At 51.4% G+C, this 25,332-nt stretch overlaps 1 protein-coding gene across 3 annotated transcripts; it reads right to left on the bottom strand.

Moving 5' to 3' along the window:
• Positions 1 to 440: 440 nt before the first annotated feature.
• On the bottom strand, positions 441 to 16,562 carry FLCN (folliculin). 3 transcript variants are annotated; one of them, NM_001035363.1, is made up of 12 exons: positions 16,457 to 16,485; positions 12,703 to 12,974; positions 11,380 to 11,526; positions 10,388 to 10,609; positions 9,434 to 9,594; positions 7,999 to 8,090; positions 6,478 to 6,668; positions 4,541 to 4,654; positions 3,661 to 3,784; positions 2,547 to 2,678; positions 2,324 to 2,429; positions 441 to 1,679 (listed from the first exon to the last, which is right to left on the bottom strand). In NM_001035363.1, exons 2-12 carry the CDS (start codon positions 12,949 to 12,951, stop codon positions 1,478 to 1,480), a joined length of 1,740 nt encoding a protein of 579 aa, NP_001030440.1. In that variant the 5' UTR covers positions 12,952 to 12,974; positions 16,457 to 16,485; the 3' UTR covers positions 441 to 1,477. The 3 variants fall into 3 exon arrangements, with proteins under 3 accessions (NP_001030440.1, XP_010814335.1, XP_010814334.1); XM_010816033.4 differs by lacking the exon at positions 10,388 to 10,609 and having other exon boundaries at positions 16,457 to 16,562; XM_010816032.3 differs by lacking the exons at positions 12,703 to 12,974; positions 16,457 to 16,485 and adding an exon at positions 12,271 to 12,696.
• Positions 16,563 to 25,332: the final 8,770 nt, after the last annotated feature.

Below are 25,332 nucleotides of genomic sequence, written 5' to 3'. Positions count from 1 at the left end.
TACTCTTTAATGTCTCGCTCCTCAGAAGGGGAAAGAGGGCCCCAGCCCACTATCATTCCCTGACAGACACCTCATCCGGGGGTGGTGGGGTACACCCACAGTGGCTGCCGCTCTTCATCTGCACTCTGATCAGATGCAGCGATCAGGCACAAAGGACACCCACCCTCATTCCCGCAAGCTATGTGCAAGTTGATCCAAGAACACGTGCATGGTCCTGCCACATGGCTAGGGGTAGGAGAAGGGAACCTGAAATTGTACAAAGAGCTGAAACTGACTGAAAATTAATCACAACTTATTAAGTCTTCCCCTGGAAATTGTAAGCCTCCAGCAGAGAGTTCCAAAACAGTTCTATTACTGGTCTTATTCTAACCATTTTATTTTCTGTGACTGATCCCAAGAAAATCTGAGGTATCAAACCAATAAAACCATGTAGTCAACAGTTTATAAAAATATATCTTTATTATTTTGATGTTCTTGCACAATACATATACCTAGTCATATAAACATGGTCTTCCTGTTAAATATAAATTAAACACAAAAAACTATAAACAAATCAGCAAAATTACTGGAAAACCCTTCCAAACCACAAATCCTTATTAAAAATGTACACAGGGACAATGAACCTGTCTTAAGACACCAAAATTAACTGCAGACAAATGTAGACGTTTAAAGAAGCAATCAAGGGCAGAGTGATATGGAATAAAAGCTAAGACACGGGTGTCTTAGCTGCGTATAGTGAGCCAGGCCAGTCAAAGGACTCCAGTTGGCATTTCAGCAGAGTGTCATCTCTGTGCAAAAAGATCAGGGCTTGTCCTCAAGCTTAGGGTACTCTCAAAGCAACCACAGCAGAGAATGGCCACAAGAGTGGTGGTCAGATAACTTAAACACACGAATTCCAGACACTCCAACTATGAGCGTGGACCATCCACTCCACCCAGAGCCATTCCCAGAGCCCTGACTTGAAGCCAGGTTATTAGCAGTGACTCCAGATTAGCACATACTCTGAAAACCCATAACTACAGGGAAACTCACAACACATACAAAACCTGGAAAACCCTTGCTGAATTTCAGAATAGAACGGTTCAACCGCTAACCTTGACAGGATCTAACAGTGAGGCTGAGGTACCTCAGGCGAGGCTGAACAGACAGGAGATACATACTTTCCATCCGTTCTTCTCTCCCAGCAGGGCGCAAACGCAGGGGACAAACTGTCACAAGTCTCCAACTGCCCTCTTCAGGGCTGGAGCAGCTCAAAGTCTGTGGGATGATGCCAAGAACCACACCAGGTACGAACCCCACACAGAGAGCAGAGTTCAGGTCCAACAGCTTCCACTTCTGAGCAAACAGGGTCGGGTCAGCATTCGGATACAGGAGGACCCCCTGTGACCGCCATCAGAGACCTGTGTCTGAGCGTCACGGCGAGTTGGCCATCGCCACTTCCCAGCAGGCCACCTGGACGCTCATTCCCATGGTGGGGTCAGTTGCGAGGCTCCAAGGCTGTGGGGCTGCGGACCGTGGACATGAGGTGTGACTTGTAGGTTTTGCTCAGGCCTGTCATCCAGAACTTGAGCAGCTTGACGTTGTCCTCCTCAGATGCTCCAAGGATACTCAGGAGCTTCTGCGTGTCCTCTTTGGGCCGACTATCCACCTTGGTGAATTTAAAAAGGACCTTCACTTTGCTGTAGGAAATCAAAACCAAACACTCAGTTACCGTAGCGCCATCAGCAGAGTTCTGGTCCTGGGGCCTAAGAGGCTTCAAGACCAGCAACAGCTTGATAAGCAGAGCAGAACAGAAACAGGGGAGTCAGCACAGAGCAGAGCAGCAGCTCACACCTGCCCCACCATTTCCCACTTTCCCAGTTCTAATGCTGCTGCATCCAGACAGGGAGGTTAAAAAAACAAACATTCCTTCCTGTCATGAAAGGAACTGCCTGCTCTGAAGCTTCACTGCACTATTTAAAGTCAGAACGATGTTTGGCTAATTAACTGACAAAAAATTACTAAGAAGGCAGGAGGGAATAGTTATCTGCTGTAATAGAATGGGAACTATCCAATCTTTCAACTTTTTAAGTTAATTAACCATCAAGAACAACTGCTTCCTTGGAGAGCACAGAGCAGCTTGAGGCCCAGGTGCGGAGTCACCTGCTCAAGGTCACCCAGCTGGCTGCACAGTGGCGGACTCGTAAGCCTTCCCCTGCTGTACCACCCGCAGCGCCACGGCCTCAGCTCTTTCTCTGGTTTGCCTCAGCAGAACGCCGTGCTGTTGGCACCCTAGCCCTCCCCAGAAAGCAAGACTCCAGGAGCCGCGACAGCGCCTGCTTACTTCATCCACTCTTCCTTGAGGCACACGAGGCACTGGTCCACCACGTCCACAGACAGGTTTTGGTTGGTCAGAGCAGCCTCCATCTTATTCAGGATGGTGGGGCCGACTGGGAGCGGGGCAGAGAGGGTCAGCACCAGGAGAGCCTGAGCGCTGCCCCCCAACACCCCCCAGCTCATTCTGGGATGAGGCAGATCCCAGAGGCAGCCCGCTCAGCGGCACTCACCTCGGTCTGCGGCTACAGGACTCCCACTGGTCACTACAAACTCGTACTTGCTGAGAGGCTGCTCACTCTCACACCCAACCGCGTGGAGGCTGGAGCGAGTGGCCGTGTGGACCTCCACGACCACAGCAAACTCTGGGGCAACACAGACACACTGCTCTGTCAACTGTGCCCCTTCACCCCACGACAAGCCCACCCGACTCTGCGGCTCCGAATCATCTCAGACCATCTTGGGAAACACTCTAGTCACCCGAGGTTAATACCTGGGCCTTTAAAATCTGTCGTTTGTGAACACAGTTAAGAGTTCACTTTTGACTCAAACTAACAATGCATCAAGTGACAATAACTACCGATTATGTCATATACCTCAGTTGGCTGAATACTACTCTGTGAGGGGGGTCCTGCTATAACCCCTACTTCATAGGCAGGGAAACAGAGAATCTAAGTGACTTGCACGAGGTCACATGGCTATGGTGGTAATAACATCAAGCCCGTCTCTGAGACTAGAGCCTGTGCTCTGCAAACTGCCTCCTGGACTCATGGCCCAGCCTGAGTGCTGAAGGACGGCAGCTCTGTGAGCAACCGTCTGACCATCTCACAGAATCACCGGAGGAGCCTGGACACACCAGGAGGTGGGGATGGGTGCCCAGGCTGATTCCCAAATGCCCCCAGCTGAAGAGGGACGCCAATGAGCTTCTTGGCCGTTTTTCTAGAGCCGTTTTCTTTTCGTGAGCTTGTCTGTCCCAAAGGTGGAGCTGAGCGGAGCAAAGGCCACTGTGCTGATGGGCAGCAGGGACGGATTTAAGGCAGATGAAACAGGAGACCAGAAAGAGGAAGGAAGTCCATAGGGCAGAGGGGTCAGTCCAGCAGGACTCCTGAACCATCCCCAGGATGGGACATGCCCCCACGGAGAGCCACACCCCAGCAAGCTACCCTAACCATGAGCTTGTCCAGCCCAACCCACACCTGTCTTAAAGACAGAAAACAGAGGCCAATGCCACTGGGAAAGTGGGTCCTTCAACATGGGAACCTCCTGCCTCTGAGGCCAGCAGGCGTGGTCCTCAAACACACAGCTGACACCCAGTCGTATGGTCTCTCTGAGTCCCGAGGCACATACCTGAGGCCAGCACATGGGGAGGGATCTGCACATGGGGGCTGAGGCCCAGGAAGTTGCAGCGGTAGGCCTCCTCGTACTGGCTGCTGTAGGGGATGACACGGACACAGCCCACGGGCAGCATGGTCTGCAGGGACACAACAGCCCAGAGTTGAGCACTGCCCCGGCTGACTCCATCCCCACACCCCAGTGCACTCAGCACTTGTGCAGAGCCCCTTCCTCCCAAGGCATCCCTGGTCTCCTGGCCCCAGGCCGTCTCCCACACAACCCAACCGTGGCCTGCTCAGCAGGGTTAGCTCCTCCTTCATTCTCCAGCTGCTCCGCTGTGTGTCTCTTCCCTCATCCCCAAAGCTTTTTGAGAGCCTGACCTCGCGCCCTCAGGGCCTAGACAGAGGGCGGTATGCACGCACCCTCAGAGCCAGACCCCGGCCGTGGCACCACTACACCTGTGGGGTGCACCACGGCGGGCCCATTGAGAACGCGCTGTGCAGAGGCCCGGGAGGCTGAGCCCACCCCCGGTGGAGGTGGCTTCTCAGAGGGGTGGGGATGGGGAAGCAGACAGGATGTGATCAGTCTATGAGGACAGCAGATTCCTCACGGGAAACAAAGCCACAAATCACTACCTTTTGTTTTTCTAAATATCTTGGGGCCAAGCTGTGTGTGTGTCTCGCAGAATCAGTTCCAACCAGGGATGGGACCCAGGCCCTCGTCAGTGAAAGGGCAGACGACCCCCATATTAATAGTGGAGAAAAACACAGATCTTAGATTCAGGCAACGAGTCTCTGACATGTCCTAACACGCACACCTTAAGTCCACAGTTCATAAAACCCACCAGGCCAGTACTGTCTCCCCACCACCATGACAGAAAAAAACACTCTCTCACCCGAAGGACTTCGAAGGCTGAATGGACGAGGTCTGAATCTCTGCTCTTCCAGATCACCTGGTTCCCCATGAGGACGTGCCAGGCCAGTGTGCGGAAAGACGGGGCACCCAGGACCTGAAAAACATAGTGTACAGCTTTCCATCCAGAAACTTTGCCTGTGGAGCAAAGGAGGCGGGCCAGGAGAGAGGAAGTCATCTACCTCCAGAGGGGGAAGGTGGAGTTGGGTGACATGCCCCAGGACAGCAAGGGGCAGGGGGACCTCTCTACATTCACAACTGGAAGCCTGAGCCCAAAGCTTCAACACTTCAACATCTGTCCTTCAATTTTACTCTTAAAAACTTAAAGCTATTCATTCTAAGCTTTCTACAACATACCTTCTCTCTCTACACACTTAACTATGGCTCAACCACTCAAAAGCAAACCAGGGCTGTGACTCTTCAGCACCAAGGAAGAGCAGGGTCTCCACACCGGCTCACCCAGGCTGCCCTGTTCAGTGTGGATCCACGTCCAGAGCACACCTCCACCCCTCCTCCTGGGAGTAAGACTCCCTGATCTATCCTGTCTCTGTTGTCATTCAGTTTCTCAGTTGTGTCTAACTCTGCGACTCTGTGGACCATAGCCCGCCAAGCTCCTCTGTCCATGGGATCCTCCAGGCAAGAATACTGGAGTGGGTTGCCATTTTCTTCTCCAGGGGATCTTCCCGACCCAGGGATTGAACCCCATATACTGTGTCTCCTGCTGCTGAGCCACCTGAGAAGCCCGTCTTGTTTTTTTCCTGCTTTAACCAACTGATTAACCATGTGGCACTGACAATTTGCCACCAAAGGGCCGCCAAAGAATTGATGCTTTTGAACTGTGGTATTGGAGAAGACCCTTGAGAGTCCCTTGGACAGCAAGGAGAACAAACCAGTCAATCCTAAAGGAAATCAATCCTGAATATTCATTGGAAGGACTAATGTTGAGAAAGACTGAAGGCAGGAGGAGAAGAGGACGAAAGAGGACAAAATGGTAGGATGGGATCACAAACTCAATGGACATGAGTTTGAGCAAACTCCAGGAGATAGTGAAGGAAAGGGAAGCCTGGCATGCTGAAGTCCATGGAGTCGCAAAGAGCCGGACACGGCGGAGTGACTGAACAACAACTCACAGATTTGAAGACCTCATCCTGTTATCCAACACCAGCCACCCCTGAGGACCTGCCTCCAGGACCCACCCTGGCAGAACCCCAGACCCCTCCCAACTGTCATCCACAGAAACAATCAGCACGGCCTGCAGCCTAGTCCAGGACGAGCTGAGTGAATGGTTTTCACCCTGAAGTCCCACAGAGAACTGTTGTTAACCAGGCTTTAATTTTCCAAAAAACAAATCACTGTCTTCTGACAGAATTCATTCTCAACATAAAAAGAGAGAGTCTAAGAAAGAACTGTCGGCCTCTGTGACCCAGTAGTCCCTCCCCCAGCACCCCCAGTGGTCATGCCCCACCCCTACCCCCACTGCCGCGCAGGCTCCCTCTCATACTAAATGACAAGCCCTTGTTTGAATGCAATTACTAGAGTTGGACACTCAGATCTCTTGATTCTTTGTAAGACTGCCCACTGTTTTCAATCTACAAAGCATCCATGCTGCATGCAAACCAACAATGTTGTTCAACTCCTTTAGAAGGTTCCAGAACCACAAGATACGAGACTCATGAAAAGCTGACTGCTGGGCCTTTCTTTAAAGACACCCCCTCCATCCTCACTGAGCCTGGGGCTCAGACACCCCAGATGCCCACTGTCATCTACAGTCACCCACTGAGAAGGTTCCTGGTCACTCCTGAGCATGGCAGGCCTGAAGGACAAGGTGTACAGGGTGGAGATGAGCTGGAAGCAGAGGCGGGGGCTCCTGGCCCAGTGTTTGACCCGTCTATCGCTGCCCCCTCCCCCGCTACCACCTACCTGCCTCATGTGCCGAAGCGATTTGAACACGGAGAGCTTCCGTGGCTGCCAGGCTCCACAGTCTGAGAGCAAGGAAGACTCTGCTGGACACTTGGTCAGCTCCCGCCCCTCTGCCCCCTCTGGCAGGGCAGGGCCTTTCTCCTCCTCTTCAGCCTCAGAATTGTCCCAGCTTTCTGATTCCTCTTCCAACTCTGCAAGATGGACAACTCAGTTTCGCAGCATGCAGCCCTGGGTTCCTTCACTCTCTGGACGCCACACAACCACTTCAGCCTAAGGCACCTTGTGGTTAAACCGACCAGAAGACTACTGACTTCCGGTTCAGGCCAGCTGGCTATACTACTTGCTGCCTCTGGAGCCCCGGGGGGCCAGGAGCGGTCAGTCTGTGTTCTGTCCACGGCTGGTGGAAGAAGTCAAACTAAGGCTGAGCAGAGCACGCGAGCGCTACCCTGAGGGCTCCACATGTCCTGCCCTGAAGTCAGCGCCGTTCTCCTCACCTTACAGAAAGGAGGTGCTTGTCATCTCAGTTCACCTCACAGCAGCCCCACGAATGGAGTATCCTCACTCCCTGTCACGCATGAGGGGCAGTGCCTGGGCAACACAGAACATACACGTGTCCCAGAGCCGGATCTGAAGGCACATCTGACTCCAGCCTGTGCTCTGAACCCCTATGCTCACCTTTTTGACAAAAATACAACCCAAGATGTGACAGTGAGCCCTGCACACCTGCACCTCTCTCAACATTCTCGACTGTGTAAACACATCTCACCAACAGACTGCCCTTGCCCTCTTCACCAGCAAAGAAATGCGCAATCACTACGATCAATGGTCCACGGTCGACTGCACCGTGAGAGCACCACGGTGGACCTCGATCCAGCGCCTCGCCCTTGCAGGGAAGCCTGTTCAGATGCAAGTCACCTGACGACAGAAACAACCTTGAAACAGCTCCACCCTGCTAAGGTCAAGCATTTGCAAGCAGCAGCTTGTCAAGCACATCACAAGTCTTGTTCACCCCACATCGCTACATCACTGAAAATCCAATCATCTCCAAAAGAAACGTGGACTCTCAGACCCCCAGGTGGTTACCCAGATGTGGAGAGCTGACCACAGACCTGAGGAAGGTGGCCCAGACACCAGGCTTGGGAGCCACTGCCCTGATGAAACCCCTGGGTCCTGTGAAGCACAGCACTCTACTGCTACTGAACAGAGCAGAGAGCAGGCCCCGTCCAGAGAGGCGAGCAGGTTGAGAGCCTCACTCACCTGCCCCCCAGCCCTGACCCTCCCTACCTGAGCAACAGCCCCAGGGTCAAAGGAGGCTTTTCCAACCTGCCTGGACAGATTCTCACGGGACCATAAAGGAAGATGAGACAGGAAACCCCAATAAAACCAAGAAGAGCCAAAAAGGCCAGTTTCTGCTCCCAGGGTGCCCTCCATCAGCTCTCTGCCAGGACAGAGGGGTGGGCTGAGCACAGGGCAACCCTATAGCCACCCCCAGGCTCCCAGCATGAGCACCTCCCTGCTTACCCGCAAGTTGCTCCATCTGGACCAAGGTGTCCTCGGTTGGTGCGCCTTCCAGGAGCTTCTCAGTCAGCCGGCTGCCACATGCTTTCAGGAGCCTGAGAACAGAGCATCAGCTATGAAGTGTTCTTGCTAAAAGGAAAACAGGACTTGAAACCAATGGACCCTGCTGATCTGACTACCAGATAACAGAACACTCGGGCATAAGGACGCAGCTGAGCACCGTCCAGTGGTTGCTATCAGCCAGGAGTCCAGCAAAGCCGGGAGCAGGGGTGCAGGAGGAGCTGCCCCTGACAGAGACCCAGCAGCACCTGCGCCCGTGGCGATACAGCCCCCACACCAGGTCAAGCCTGAGGCAGCACAGGACAGTGAGCGTGGATGGGGCCGGAGGAAGCTATAGAAGGAGTCTACTTTGTGGCATGTGATGATTTAATGGCTGAGGCATACAACTAAGATTTGCCTTAAAAAACATTCTAGAATAAAAAAGTGAGAGAACATATGAAAAAGCATTAAAACACTGATAACTGCTAAAGTAAGATAGCAAGGGTGTGTAGTACTTATTACACATTGGGTCTGTCTGAAAATTTCTGTAATTAAAATGATTTTTTAAAATATAAATTTATTTATTTTAATTGGAGGCTAATTACTTTACAATATTGTATTGCTTTTGCCATACATCATAAAATGATTTTTAAAAGACAGAACACTTGGGTGGGGAGACATGTTTCTCCCTTAGTCTGCAGGTTCTCAGGAGCGGCACTCAAGGATTTCCATGTGAGCACGTGGCTTAGGCGACGCTGCACAGGAGAACCTGGGGTGTCTGGAAGGAAATGTACCCTGCAGGGGAGGGACAGAAACAGTCTGTGGCAGGCAGGCAGACTGCAGCAGTTTCCAGGTTGTCCACAAGTTTGTCCAAACTCTTCCCTCCACACGGTGGAGACTGAGCCTCCCACCTGCCTCAGGTGGGCCCCTCTAACAACAGCAGGTGAAGGCAGGTCTGAGGCCACTGAGGCCTGGGCATAAAAGCACCGAGCCCACCTCGCTCCCCCAGGTCACTGGCACAACCACAGTGAAGGGCTGAGGCTGCCACCCATGGCTGGGCCAATCTGCTAGCCCCGAGAGGGAGCCAGCTTCAGAGAGCAGAAGATCCTCCTGAGACCAGAGCAGCCCAGGTCAGCCCCCTCCAAATCCTGACCCCTAAGAGCCGAGTGGTGTAAGCATTCACTGCTGTCCCAGGAGAGGAGAGACCACCGGCCTTGGCCTGGGACCAGCACCCGAAAACTAGCACCTTCTCAGCGACCTCTGCGTGCTCAGGGCCAAGGACGACTGGGCCAAGCTCAGACTTACGAGCCACACACAGGTGCGCCCAGTGACGGTCCCCCTAACCTGGGCACAGTCTGGCCAACACCCTAGCAGCCGTGAGAAGACCGAGTCTGGTTACCAGGCGAAGGAGGTGTGAAGGCAGGCCCACAGGCTGTCATCGTTGGTCAAGGACGTCAGTGAGCGGGCGGCGTTGCCATTCCTCTGGTGCAGGAAAGGGGTGAATGCTGTGTTCATCCTCTGGGCGCGCTGCGGGCACCCGAACTGCTCCGCTTCAAACACCTGAGCCATGGAGGGAGAGGACAGCCCTTCAGGACAATCCCAGCTGGCAGCCCAGGGCCCTCTGCTCTCTGGACCCAGAGGAAAGATGGGGCCACCATTCCCACCCAGCAGGACACTCTATCCCCACGCGGTCAGAAGCCGCCTGAAAAGAACGTCAGTTAAGAACTTCTCCTGCAGCCTCTCCGCTCAAGGTGGCCATGGGGCTGCTCTCCAAGTGCTCTTGGCTCCCCCTCCAGGTATGGGGGCTTCCACTGCTCAGACCCTGTCTAGGGGTGACATGCAACCCCCACAAGGACAGGAGCCAGGCCTCCAGGCCCAAGTGCCCCCCGAGCAGGCATCTGTGAGCAGCAGGCCCCCACAGCTGCCACCCCACCCACCAGGCTGACACGGTGAACAGACCCCTCTCGCCTGAACTGGACACAGAGCATCAACAAGCCGCTGGGGTTTAGGGACTGTCTGCTACCACAGCACCACTAGCCTGTTCCCCCCAGGTGGCCCTGGATGTCCACATGGCATGTGGGTCTGCCACACTGTTAGTGGACAGGCTTCTGAAACAATGGTGAGAGGAAGCAAAGATCAGCAGGGATCATGCCAGAGCATTTGACTGCAGTTAAGCCAGAGCCAAACAAGAACCAGGGCAGCGAGACTCGAGAGAGACAGGCTGGCCTCCAGCTTGTGGCCACAACTCCGACTCTGCAGTGGTCAGGACCCCGAGGCAGGCACACTGCCCCCGTCCTGTTCCCTCCACGCAAAGCCCTGTCACCCTGCCCCCACCGCCCGGCCTCCTGGCCACCTTGAGCGCCTTGCCCTGGAGCTCGTCGATGATCCCACGGATCTTGCCCAGCAGGAAGGGCCAGGAGTTGATGAGGTAGATGCGGTCCATCATGATGGCAATGATGCTGTACCAGCGCTGGAAGCCCCGGGCCAGGCTGTCTTTGATGAAGAACGTGTGGCTGAACACGAAGCCATGCTGCTCGTCCCCAAAGAAGATGGGGCCCTCGCGGCCAGGGCAGACCTGGGACACAAGGACAGTGCTCCAGGACACCCCCTCTATACACAGGTGACTCCTGCTCAGACAGTTCTTCCTGCACTAACGAACCAACACCGATTACAGGGAGAGTGGGAAAGGAGGAGGAGAAAGGAGACAACCGCTTTCATCTCTCCTGTGATCAAACTCCCCAAAGAGAAGGTTCGTTACTGTGGAACACAAGGGCCAGTGGATTCCTTAATTTCTTTCTGCCTTGAGCCATATGTAACTCCGTATAAATATGTGATCTACCCCAGGCTCAGATTTGCCAACATCACTCATCTGGAACATATTGGAGGAAGGACAAGCCTCGAAGGTCTGAAAGTGGGTACAGTGACAGGAAGCATAAGCGATTAAACTACAAATTCTCCATCACAGAGACATACAAGCTAAGACGGAACGCAACAGCAGCAGTCACATGTCTTAGAAACACCCTGACTCACTCCCTGGTCAACTCAGAGAGCACGTGATGGGCACTGAGGCTGTGACATGGCAGTGACATCTGATGGGAGCGACATGGCCTACACACACTCTACATATTAGCAGTACATCCAAGAACAAAGAATGCAGGTCCAGCGCTTACAAGGATGAGCTAGCAACCAGCCAGGGTGCCCCGCAGCTCACTCTGGAGGCCTGCCTGCCTGCGCTCTTCATGACAGGACTGCCAGCTGCCTGCCTGCCCATGACCAACACTGATGCTGCCCAGGCTGGAGTGTATGGGAACAGCTCCTCAGAGGGCCCAGGTCTTAGGCGCTCACCTCACAGCTCAGGCTCCGCACGCAGGCCTGACGGACGATGCTGAAGAGCTGGGGGTGGTTGGGGTGCTGATGACTGACATACTTGATCGAGGTCTCCTTGTCATGGCTGATGTAGCCGGGGTGTCCTGCAGCAAGTGACCGGCAGCCCTGCTCACGAGAAACAAAAGAAAACCAGTTAGTCAGGAAGCAAGCAACACACATTCTTTCCCTTGTGCGAATCTCAAACAAAAGAATCTATTTTTGTAAAAAACAAATGGCTCCCAGAGTTACACCTGGCTGAGGAGCTCCCTGTTTCCTGAACAGGAAAACCCGGATGAGGGCCTCACAGAGGTCACTGGGTCTAGTCTACCACACGCCCACAGCAGGAGTCCCGGGGAGCTTCATACCTACCACTCATCTAACTTGAGGCACAAACCCAAGATAGTCACCACAAGCACCCCCACCTTCGAGGCAGCAAAACAGGCTCAGAGCTGAGCAGCAGCTCACACAGCCTGTGCTGGCCTCCACTCTGATCTGGGCACAACACTGGGCAGGGCCTCAGGAGGTAGCCACACTCTGAAAACACACACTCTGACCCTCTGCCATGGAAGTGGGCTGGACCAGTGGCCCTGTCTGCTGCCCCTCTGAAGCCACCGCCACGTTGGTGCCAAGGCTGTGCGTCCCCAAGGCGACCCCTCCTTGTGCGATGCAGGACCCTCCCAAGGCCATTCTAGCTCAAGGACCCTCCCCCAAGATCCCACTGTCCAGGCCCCCCTCCTGCCTGCCTCCCTGTCACAGGTGTCACCTGCTCACAGCAGAGGCTCCTCCCCACCTTTGCTCCCTCCCTCTAGACCTCTCACAGTCAAATCAACCTCAAGTTCGCTGACTGCTTCTCAACAAACCCAAACTAACGTGGCTGGATTTCTGTCCACCCTGCATGGCAGGTCCAACACCACTCGATTTCTAGTCCCAACGCAGGGCCCGCACGTGAAGAATCAGCCTGGTTTGGGGACCTGATCTCCATCGCTCAGAGCTCAGGAAGCAGGCAGGGTGCTTGAGAGGAGGACACCTGGCTGAGGGGACAGGACAGGAGGTCGGCAGCATGTGAGCACTGTGCAGAGGGGAGGCCGGAAAGGCAGACTCTGTGATGGTGGCAAGCGCCTGCTGGCCCAGAGGGGCTGGAAAGAGCAAGAGCTGGCATGAGGGGAAATAGCCAGAGGGAAGAGAGGCAGCAAGTGCATCCCAAGGGCCCAGAGCTATGAGGTCACATCCATGACCAGGAGGTCAAGCCCAAGCCCCTGCAGAGAAGAAACGCACCCCCCTGGGGCCCCAAGAGACACTGGCCTCACACATGTCCGACTTCTTGGGCCCCGGGCTGCTGGACTCTGCACTGGCACCTTCTGCTGGGCTGTGCGCACGGATACGACTGCTCATCTGGATGCCGCCCTCCTCCTCGTCCGCTGGCTCGCCTCGGCCGGCGCCATCTCCACTACCAGCCCCCTGCGGCAGCGGGGCATGCAGGACCTCTGTGCAGAAGAGCGTGCGGGGGCCGTGCAGCTCACAGAAGTGACAGAGCGCGACGATGGCGTTCATGGTGCCCTAGAGATGGCGCTGGGCTGTGGGGAGAGGAGAGAAATGCCCGAGACAGCCCCATAACCCGCCCACTCCAGGGCCCGGCAACCGGAGGGCTGTCCCTGCCCTGTGGGTGCAGGTCATCTGGCCGGCGGCACTGCTAAGCACCCAGTCTGGACCAGCATGGCACTGCATGCAAGGACACAAAACAGACACCGCCCCTGGCACGTGGAGTGAGGACCAACAAGACACACAGAACGCAGGGTCACACAGAAACCCTTCAGGCAGGACCACGATGGCAGGGCTTGTGGGCACGAGGGACAGTGCCCTGGGGCGTCTGTTCCATGATCAGCCATGGGGCAGCTCCAGTGCCAGGCAGCGTTCCAGGTGCCATGATGCTGCCTCACAGAGCTCACCTCCCAGGAGGGGAGGGAAGCAGGGCTACTGCTTCCTCTCATGTGGCGACAGCATCAGGGAGACAAGGACAGGGGTCAAGGGCAGAGAAGACCGGGAGGAGGCGAGATGTTGTTTCAGACAAAAGGGCTCCTGACTGAGAGCTGAAGGAGCAGAGGGCACCACAAGGGCTGAGGAGGGGGCGTGAAGGGGTGTGAATGTTTGCAGAGCTGGGGGTGAGGGCAGAAGTCAAGCAGGGGGTGGGTTTTAGGGCCATGATAAGACCCCAAACTATCTTTCAGAGATTAGAGAACCTGTGGGAATTCTGATGAAAAATACAATAAATCTGAATGTTACTTTAAAAGATCATTTTGGCTGCTGTCCCCGGTAGACACAGGGAAGCCAGCTGGCCTGGGCCAGGCTGGGCAACGGAAGGTGGTGAGGACAGTCCATGTGTGACTGTACCCCAAGGATAAAAGCAGACACTGCTCATGGGCGGGTTGTGGAGCACGAGGAAGGAAGCAGGGCCATGGGAGCTGGGAGCAGAGAGCAGTGCTGAGGTGAGCCCCCAGTGGAGAAGATGACAGCAGGCTGGCGTGGGGCGGGGGGTGGCACTGAGTGGGGCAGTCAGGGCTGGGGGTCCCTGGGCCTCTAGAGCTTAGATGTGGGAGGAAGGAAGAGCTGGTCAAGGTGACAGAGGATGACCGGCAGCGAGGCAAAGTGCACTGTCACTCCAGGGACCATGGAGCAAAATCCAAGTCATGAGGGAAGCAGAGTCCTGGAAGGGCTGGGGGCAGGGTGGTTTGGGCACCAAGAAGGCGGAAGTGGCGTGCAGACACAAGTGTCCTCTGCTTGGGAAAACCATAAAGGTGGGGGGTATCCACTGGGCTGCAGTACTGGAGGCACAGAGGTGAGATGCTGACAGCCCGGCGGACCTGACACGCGTCACACAGCAGGGCCTGGGAGGCAGGCTAAAATGGGGACAGTCTGTGTTTACCACAGCAGTAAAGTGTGGTCAAGCACTCAGCCGCCACTGTACTGGAGCATGAGGCTCACAGCAGAAGCGGCAGAGTCAACCCAAAGGAGACGCCTGACGACCAGACAGGAGGGGGTGGCTGGAAGGCACAGTGAGCCAGAGTATGGGGCAGGGGGGCGTCCTAGAGGAAGGTGGGCAGTGGGAGAGAAGATAGTTTAAGACAAGAGGACACTTAGCTGGAAGACCTTGAGTTCCATGGAGATTCTGGAGAGCAGGACCAAGAGGCAGGGCTGGGGAGAAGGGTCCAGAAAGCCACACCCACCTTGCCCCAAGACCTCCAATGGCTCATTGCCCCTCCTAAGTGCTCACGCCCATCCATCACCCTCTCCCCTCTCCCTGCTTTATTTTACTGGATCATATACTTTGTCTCATCTTTAGCAGTTCCTTGCACATAGCGGGCACCAAGTTAACACGTGTTAAATAAGTGAATTTAGGAGCTGTCTGGAGAGAGTACAGTTGTTGCCACAGAAAGTGGAACACTTGTGGAGGGTGTCCACATGAATTCTATACTTATCAGAACCATATGGCTACCATCCCACCTAGGCGACAGCCAGCAGGGCCATCTGCACATGAATTGGGCAGGGCAACACAGTCATACCTCAGCTTCAAGACCTGCCATTTTATAGGCAAGGAAAAGTATCAGAGCCAATTCTAAGAGCAGCGGGCACGGGGGAAAAAAAAAATTAAGCCGCTTACAGCCAACCTCAAGACTTCCCTGGTGGCTCAGACGGTAAAGCGTCTGCCTACAGTGCGGGAGACCTGGGTTTGATCCCTGAGTCGGAAAGATCCCCTGGAGAAGGAAATGGCAACCCACTCCAGTATTCTTGCCTGGAAAATGCCATGGATGGAGGAGCCTGGTGGGCTACAGTCCATGGGGTCACAAAGAGTCGGACATGACTGACTTCACTTTCACAGCCAACCTCAAATGACAACATGAAAGAGGACGTGGGGACCCCACAGTTCTCAGTGCTTCAGCAGGGGCTCGCCCTGTAAGCTGCGGCCCACAGAAAGTTGATGATGCGATCAGAGAGTCCAATGTCTGATACCTTGTGACACAAGTATTTATATTTAAAAGTCCTTGTAAAGTTTAAGATATTTAAGTAGATAAAGTCATCATCCTTCCTACTCTTGGTTACACTTCATGCCCATTTAACCCTTCAGGCCACAGCCCAGCCTGTGGGCAGAGGTGATGCTGCTAAGCTTCTTCTGAGCATCCAGGACCAAACTGTCAGGCTACTCTTTTTCTGAGTTACACTCACTCCTGTCTGACAGGACTTCTGACTCCTCGGATCACAGCCGAAATAAAACTTGGCTCGTCAGCCGCTCACCTACAGACTCAAGAAAACCCCTCTTCAGCCCCGAGTAGCCAGGTGATGTCCAATGGATCCAAATACCTCTCTCAGCATCAGCCTAAAGCTGAGCGCCACCGGCCTGGGAGGGAACCACGGCCCGAGGCACCCTACCTCGGGCAGCGTGAGGCCGGGTCTCCGACTCCAATCTCTACCGAATGCCCGCCCAGCAGTCATTCCTCCCCAACCAGCTTTCCAGAAGCCAAGGAAGAAGCAGAAACCCTCCTTCGCCGGACACGCTCCTCAACAGGACATCTCGTCGGGCAGGGTCCTGTCCACGCCCTCTCCCACCGCGACAGTAACGTGAGCACCCCCACCCCCCCGCAGGGCACCGCGGCCGGGTCCCCCCGCCCCTGCAATCCGGCCGGAGGACCCAGTAGGGTTAAGGACTGTCTGGGCACGAACACTCGACAGACAAGCCCAGTTCACGGCGGCTCTCGCCCCACATCGGACGCGCTGCTGCTCCCCGACTGCGGCCTGGCCTCCGGTACCAGAGACGGGCGTGTGACCCTCGAGGGCACTTAACCACTAGTGACTTGGCGCCTGAGCACGTCCACCCCGAGGGTCCCCGTGCTGGGGACCCAGTGCCGCCGGCCGCCGCCACCCATCCCTTCCGCGACGAGGCCGCGCCAGACCTCACCCGCCAAGCTGGGGGCCTCCTCAGCTCCAGGCCGCCGCACCCCGCCCCCGGCCCGACCTCCCCGCCAGCGGGATCACCCCCCTCGACCGGAACAGCGTCCCTACTAACCCGACAAGCTGCGGCGCCGCCCTGCTCCGAGCCCTCCGCCGCGCCGCCCCTCTCGGATCTCCGCCTCCCCCCCCGCACCCCGGCTGCCCTCACTAAGTCCCCTCACAAGGGGCCGCGCCCGCCTCAGGGCGCGTGACTCTATCGGGCCGTACCACCGCCCGGAGCCGCGGAGGGGGAGCCGGCCGGCCGACGCCCCCGTACCCGAGGCGCCCGGAGATCCGCCAGACCCGCATCCCGGGAAGACCGCACGGGTCCGGGAGCTCCGGAGTCCGGTGGGACCCTAGAACGGTTGCCAGACCCGTTCTCTCCACTGCCCAGCCCGCGCCCCCACCGAGAAGCCCGGAGTGGTTGCGCCCGCGCGGGCCGGTAGGGGAGGCGGGGAGGGAGGTGGAGGAAACCATTCCAGGAGAGGGGAGGATGAGTTAATTTAAAGAGCACTTTTTAAAGAGAATTGAGGAAAAGTAGATCCATTCTAGGACTCCTGGCACATACCAGAAGGAAAAGAGAAAAAGGACGTCGCGGATATATAGGATGCTGTAATTTCTTTTGGTTTCACCGTTTTTATTAAATTTCCAATGGAACCAGTGTTCGGTGGAGCGCGCGGGCCGGGGGCGGGGCAGGAGGCGGCCGCTGGGTATCTTAAGAACAGCGCGACGCGGGGGCCGGGGCCTGGGAGCGCGCAAGCGCGATTCACCCTCCTCCCCTCGTCCGCTGTAGCACGTCGTTTTAAATATATGTAACTATGGAGTGATGATCCCTGGTGGCTCAGTGGTAAAGGATTCGCCTGCCAGTGCCATGAGACGCGGGTTCGATCCCTGGGTCGGAAACATTCCCTGGAGGAGGAAATGGCTACCCACGCCAGTATTCTAACCTTAAGAATCCCATGGACAGAGGTGTCTAGTGGGCTATCAGATAGAGTCCATGTGCTGCAAAGATTCAGGCATGACAGCGAGTGATCAAGTCTTCTGTGTACTTATGAGATTGGTCCAAAAGTCTTCAGCTTATAATGTGTTTGGCCGAGGTGAGTGGGCGCACAGCTGCCAGGAGCCGAGGGCCTGTGACGCATTGTTTTCTGTCTCCTTTTACCTTGTGGTAAGATGGGAGTACCAGACGACCTTACATGTCTCCTGAGAAACCTGTTTGCAAGTCAGGAAGTAACAATTAGAACTGGACTTGGCACTGCTGAAAGAAAGTGAAAGTGTGAGTCGCCCAGTCATGTCCGACTCTTTGCAACTCCATGGCCTGTACTCTTTACGACCCCATGGCCTGTAGCCCTCCAGACTCCCCTGTCCATGGAATTCTCCAGGCAAGAATACTGGAGTGGGTAGCCGTTCCCTTCTCCAGGGGATCTTACCAAGGATCGAATCCGGATCTCATGCATTGAAGGCAATTTGTTTACCCTTGGAGCCACATTAGATGGTACTCTGGTTCAAAATTGGCAAAGGAGTGTATTTCCCAAGGGTGACAAGGCTGTATATTGTCACCCTCCTTATTTAGCTTATATGCAAAGTACATCATGCAAAATGCCAGGCTGGATGACTCACAAGCTGGAATCATGATTGCTGGGAGAAATATCAACCTCAGATAAGCAGATGATACCAATTTATGGCAGGAAGTGAAGAGGAACTAAAGAGTCTCTTGATGAGGGCCAAAGAGGAGAGTGAAAATGCTGGCTTAAAACTCGAGGTTCAAAAAACTAAGATCATGTCATCTGGTCCCATTATTTCATGGCAAATAGAAGGGGGAAAAGTGAAAACAGTGACAGATTTTCTTGGGCTCCACTGTAGACAGTGACTGCAGCCATGAAAGTAAATATGCTTGCTCCTTGGAAAGAAAGCTATGACATACCTAGACAGTGTATTAAAAAGCAGAGACATTACTTTGCCAATAAAGATCCGTCTAGTCAAAGCTATAGTTTTTCCAGTGATCATGTATGGATGTGAGAGTTGGACCATAAAGAAGGCTGAGCGCCAAAGAGCTGATGCTTTTGAATTGTGCTGGAGAGGATTCTTGAGAATCCCTTGTACAGCTAGGAGATCAAACCAGTCAATCATAAAGGAAATCAACCCTGAATATTCATTGGAAGGACTGATGCTGAAGCTCCAATACTTTGGCCACCTGATGCAAAAAGCCAACTCATTGGAAAAGACCCCGATGCTGGGAAAGATTGAAGGCAAAAGGAGAAGGGGATGGCAGAGGATGAGATGGTTAGATAGCATCAGAGACTCAATGGACATGAATTTGAGCAGACTCCAGGAGATGTGGAGGACAACGGAGCTTGGCATGCTGCAGTCTCTAGGGTGAACAGACTCAGACACAACTTAGCTACTGAAAAACAACAAAGTATAGCTGTGCCTTTCCCATTTCTAAAAGAAAATATTTCCAACATCTGTCAAGGTGAACAGGATTCACCCTAGAAAATGGCTACAGCAGCAATTCTGAATACAAATCTGATCAACTGACTTCCACACTAATAAAGAACAAAACTTTCTAAAGCTTTGTTGCCATGGCTGTTTTTATTTAACAAGGAGATTAATAACTTAAAAAATCCATGAGTCTTCCCTGGTGGCTCAGTGGTAAAGAATTCACCTGATCCAGGAAGATCCCACATGCCTCGGAGCAACAAAAGCCCACCAGCCACAACTACTGAGCCCATGAACCACAACTAAAGCCTGCATGCCTAGAGACTGTGCCCCAAAACAAGAGAAGCCGCCGCAAAGAGAAGCTTGTGTACCACAACTAAAGAGTAGTCCTGACTCGCTGCAACTAGGGAAAAGCAATGAAGACCCAGCACAGCCAAAAATAAATAAATAAATAAATCCAATTGCATATTCTGTTGCTTTAATCAGGAAGACAGATCTTTAAAAAATTTTTTTTTAATTTTTAGTAATCCTTTTTCCCATTTTTTCTTAGTGGTAGGTTGTCAGGAAGCATTTAACAGGAGGCTTCCTGTGTGCTGTTTTGAATCTGTCAGGAATTCTCTGTTGCTTATTAATTCCTGAATATTCAGGAATTAAGAGGAGAGGAAAGCCTCTTCCGGGGCTGAGGAATCTAGGCATTTCCTTCCGTTAGTTTTCAATACAGTGATAAGGACCCTCTTCCTTTTTATGTACCGTAAGGTAAAAGGGATTGTTTACACCTCTTTCTCTTTAATATGGATCACCTATGTTTTGTAAATCTGGAATTTTAATCTTTATCTTTGCTGAGAATAACTACCTTGTAAGGCAACCCATTCCAGTGTTCTTGCCTGGAGAATCCCAGGGACCGGGGAGCCTGGTGGGCTGCTGTCTAAGGGGTCGCACAGAGTCGGACATGACTGAAGCAACTTAGCAGCAGCAGCAGCAGCAGTAGCAAGACAGTATATATGCCCACACCATGTTGATTAAACACCTTTGCTCCATCAGAGCTTTGGTCCCAGTGTCTTCTCTCTCTCCCCCACCCCCCTCTCTTTCTCTCTCTTTTTCAGGCTAATTCTCTGGAGCGCAGAGGCCCTCTGGGTTCACTTTCCTGCCCAGGCTTCTAAGACCCTCTCGAGAAAGCGCTCTGCACCTTCACCCCATCGAGAGGGCATCTGAGGCCTTCGTGAACAGAGCAAGCCCCTGTCAGGGACTTTATTGGTTTTCTGCGTAAACCAAGGAATATCTGCCTCTTTCTCTCTCCTTTAATTTCTTATCGTTGACTCCAGACCACCAGGTTCCGGTCCATTAAAGGACCTCAACAGTAGGTGTTCTTGAAACTAACATTGGTCAGTCAGGTTTTAAACCAAGAAAAAAAAGTTGCTTTCTCATCTTGTAACTAATTCCAGGAATTCCTCATTTTGTGTGGAGGACACCACCTTGCTCAGATTATCCTTATTTCCATGGTGATAGGCTAGTAAAGGTCCCAAGTGAAGGAAGGTTTATTCAACCACTGTCATTTTCAATAAAAATGTGCATTCAACTACAGATGGATTCCATTTATGCCACTAATATCTTTCCCAGAATTGCTTTTGGAGGTGCTTTCTCAAATCTATAAATCTGTTTAACTACATGTCAATTCCTTGAGTTAGTGAATTATACCAAGGTTTAATTAAACTGGACTCTCAGGATAAACCTTTAAGGACATTCAACAAAAGAGACATCTTAAAGGTGAGAAAATGTAATCCATATTATCAGTGGGAAAGGCAATCAAAACCCAGCAGCAATGTTCAGAAAGCATAGCTGGCAATAATGCCCAATTTTGCCCAACCAAATGAAATACCATGCTAGACCTACGAGCTTCATCGTAGGAGTCTCAAGAAATGTTACCAAAAGTACTGTACTCTTGCCCAGCATTCACCATCCAGAACATGTTATTCCACCACTGAAATGGGCTTAATCAGAATTAAAGATTTCTTGCTGCTTCTCTGCCTTCCTACTCCTAATCATGAGGATTTTCGGGGGAGTACTGACAGCTGAGCATCGGACTGAGGGGTGTCTCACCGATGCCAGCTGCCAAGATCACAGAGCCAAGAGAGAAAAGTAAAATTCTCACTGAGATGTCCTTTGATGTTTCCGAGTGCACGCTCCCTAACGCAGGCCCTTGTGTAGCTATAGAATACAGCTGAGCTTTGAGTCAGAACCACCATGTCCCTCCCTGAATTAGTTTTCAGTTTCAGAAAAAAGAGGTATGTTTCATTTGTAAGCAAGCTGGATGTAACATTGTTAATCACATCATTATTTCAAGGATACTATAACAGTTTCCCTGTTATAAAAATTAATAATGCAAGCTTTCATTTCTTGCAGTAAAATCAAGGTTTTCATATACGTGTAACAGTTTGGGAGTCTGACCAGCCGCTGAAAGGCAGCAAAGCAAGTGATGGGTAATATTTCAGAAGGGGCACTCAAGCATGGCTTGTATATCACATTGAGGAGTTATTAGACACGTTAGTGTTATTAGAAAATAAACTCTGCATATAAGGTGTCTAGCTAGTTGCAAGGCAAGAAAACTAGTAGTCGTCAAATAGTATCTCCTAAAAAAAAACCCTAGTGTTTATTTTTGCTTTTTTATCACAGCACTTTCAAGGAACTTATTAACTCTCCTCTCCAATTAGAATTCAATTGATAGCTCATTCGTATTTTAATCTAACACTAGCTGCTTGCTAAACCCTGAACTTTTTAGTCTAATCATAAATTTAAGAGTCCATTATGGACCCAGGCTTATTAAATTCCTTCGACTAGCAAAAGTTCCCTGGTTTCAGCTTTTGATTTTAGGAAAGGATAAGGTGGAATTTTGTCTTTGTGCACCACCATCAGGTTGCTTAACTGCCTAAGAAGAGGAGTCATCATATTTCCCTTTTCACAAGTATCTGATTTACCCAGTCATTCAGTTTCTCTGGGCCCTTTGCAACTGCTCAGATTTACATGCAATTAAGTGGCTCAGAAAAGGTGGCAAGAATACATAGAAGAACTATACAGAAAAGATCTTAATGACCCAGATAACCACAATGGTGTGATCACTCACCTAGAGCCAGACATCCTGGAGTCCAAAATGAAGTGGGCCTCTTAGGAAGCATTAATATGAACAAAGCTAGTGAAGGTGATGGAATTCCAGCTGAGCCATTTTAACACCTAAAAGATGATGCTGTGAAAGTGCTTCACTCAATATGCCAGCAAATTTGGAAAACTGAGCAATGGCCATAGGACTGGAAAAAGTCAGTTTTCATTCCAATCCCAAAGAAAGCAATGCCAAAGAATGTTCAAACTACTGTACAATTGCACTCATCTCATATGCTAGCAAAGTAATGCTCAAAATTCTCCAAGCGAGGTTTCAACAACACGTGAACCGAGAAAAATCCAGGCTGGATTTAGAAAAGGCAGAGGAACCAGAGATCAAATTGCCAACATCTGTTGGATCATGGAATAAGCAAGAGAGTTTCAGAAAAACATCTACGTCTGTTTTATTGACTATGCCAAAGCCTTTGACTGTGTGGATCACAACAAACTGGAAAATTCTTAAAGAGATGGGAATATCAGACCACCTTACCTGTCTCCTGAGAAATCTGTGTGCAGGCCAAGAAGCAACAGTTAGAACCGGACATGGAACAACGGAATGGTTCCAAACTGGGAAAGGAGTATGTCAAGGCTGTATATTGTCAACCTGCTTATTTAACTTATAGGCAGAGCACATCATGGTGAAATGCCGAGCTGGATGAAGCACAAGCTGCAATGAAGACTGCTGGGAGAAATATCAATAACCTCAGATACCCAGATGACACCACCCTTATGGCAGAAAGTGAAGAAGAACTAAGAGCCTCTTGATGAAAGTGAAAGGGGAGAGTGAAAAGCTGGTTTAAAACACATCATTCAAAAAATGAAGATCATGGCATCCAGTCCCATCTCTTCATGGCAAATAAATGTGGAAACAATGGAAACAGTGAGAGACTTTATTTTCTTGGGCTCCAAAATCACTGCAGATGGTGGCTGCAGCCATGAAATTAAAAGATGCTTGCTCCAAACATTCTCTGATGTAAATCATAGCAGGATCCTCTATGATTCACCTCCCAGAGTAAGGGAAATAAAAGCAAAAATAAACAAATGGGACCTAATTAAACTTAAAAGCTTTTGCACAACTAAGGAAACTATAAGCAAGGTGGAAAGACAGCCTTCAGAATGGGAGAAAATAATAGCAAATGAAGCAACTGACAAAGAATTAATCTCAGAAATATACAAGCAACTCCTGCAGCTCAATTCCAGAAAAATAAGTGACCCAATCAAAAAATGGGCTCAAGAACTAACGACATTTCTCCAAAGACATACAGATGGCTGACAAACACATGAAAAGATGCTCAACATCACTCATTATCAGAGAAATGCAAATCAAAACCACTATGAGGTACCATCTCATGACAGTCAGAATGGCTGCTATCAAAAAGTCTACAAACAATAAATGCTGGAGAGGGTGCGGAGAAAAAGGAAACATCTTACACTGTTGGTGGGAATGCAAACTAGTACAGCCACTATGGAGAACAGTGTGGAGATTCCTTAAAAAACTGGAAATAGAACTGCCATAGGACCCAGCAATCCTACTGCTGGGCATACACACTGAGGAAACCAGAATCAAAAGAGACACCTGTACCTCAATGTTCATTGCAGCACTGTTTACAATCAACAGGACATGGAAGCAACCTAGATGTCCATCGGCAGATGAATGGATAAGAAAGCTATGGTACATATACACAATGAAATATTACACAACTATTAGAATGCATTTGAATCAGTTCTAATGAAGTAGATGAAATTGGAGCCTATTATACAGAGCGAATTAAGTCAGAAAGAAAAACACCAATACAGGATATTAACGCATATATATGGAATTTAGAAAGATGGTAAGGATGACCCTATATGTGAGACAGCAAAAGAGACACAGATGTAAAGAACAGACTTTTGGACTCTGTGGGAGAAGGCAAGGGTGGGATGATTTGAGAGAGTAGCATTGAAAGATGTATATTATCATATGTGAAATCGCCAGTACAGGTTTGGTGCATGAGACAGGGTGCTCAGGGCTGGTGCACTGGGATGACCCTGAAGGATGGGATGGGGAGGGTCAGGATGGGGCACACATGTACACCCATGGCTGATTCATGTGAATATATGGCAAAAACCACCACAATGTTGTAATTAGCCTCCAATTAAAATAAACTAAGAAAAAAAAAAAAGATGCTTGCTCCTTGAAAGAAAAGCTATGACAAACCTAGACAGCGTATTAAAAAGCAAAGACATTACCTTGCTGACAAAAGGTCTAGTCAAAACTATAGTTTTTCTAGTAGTCATGTATGAATGTTCGAGTTTGACCATAAGGAAAGCTGAGCACTGAAGAATTCATGCTTTTGAACTGTGGCGTTGGAGAAGACTCTTGAGAGTCACTTGGACTGCACAGAGATCAAACCAGTCAATCCTAAAGGAAATCTGTCCTGAATATTCATTGGAAGGACTGATGCTGAAGTTGAAGCTCCAATACTCTGGCCACCTGATGTGAAGAGCTGACTCATTGGAAAAGACCCTGATGCTGGGAAAGATTGAAGGCAGGAGGAGAAGTGGACAACAGAGGACGAGATGGTTGGATGGCATCACTGACTTGATGGACACGAGTTTGAGCAAGCTCCGAGAGTTGGTGAAGGACAGGAAAGTCTAGCGTGCTACAATCCATGGGGTCACAAAGAGTCAGACACGACTGTGGGACTAAACTGACACTGAAGTGGCTCAGACCATAAAGAATCTGCCTGCAATGCAGGAGACCCAGGTTCAATCCCTGGGTCGGGAAGATCCCCTGGAGAAGAGAATGGGTACCCACTCTAGTGTTCTTGTTGAGAAAACCCCATGGACAGAGAAGCTTGGTGGGCTACAGTCCATGGGGTCTCAAAGAGTCAGACGTTACTGAGCAACTAACTCTTAACTTTAAAGTTTTCTTCTAAAAATTGGCTAGTGTTTCAAGTTGAAACCCAGAAACGTAGAATTTACAAATCAAAAACTGCATTTTTGAAAAGCAAGTAATGGGAGAGAACTAGAATATAAGCTGACCAGAGAAGGGAATGTGATCAAGGGTAGAGCACCTATGAGTGCCACGCTTAAAAAGCTGACAGCTTTTTGAGACCCTCCACCAAATTACGTGGGGCTTCCCAGGTGGCTGTGGTAAAGAATGCCTGCCAATGCAGGAGACTCAGGAGACATGAGTTGGATTCCTGGGTCGGGAAGATCCCCTGGAGAAGGAAATGGCAACCCACTCCAATATTCTTGCCTGGAGAATTCCATGCACAGAGGAGCCTGGCGGGCTACAATCCATGGGGTCGCCAGAGTCGGACATGACTGAGCAACTGAGCACACAGGCATGCCAAATACATGCTGGAAAAGGGAAAGCAT

The sequence above is a fragment of the Bos taurus genome, chromosome 19 (assembly GCF_002263795.3).
Source record: "Bos taurus isolate L1 Dominette 01449 registration number 42190680 breed Hereford chromosome 19, ARS-UCD2.0, whole genome shotgun sequence".
Taxonomy (NCBI): Eukaryota; Metazoa; Chordata; class Mammalia; order Artiodactyla; family Bovidae; genus Bos; species Bos taurus.
This window is presented reverse-complemented; position numbering and strand designations above follow the sequence as displayed.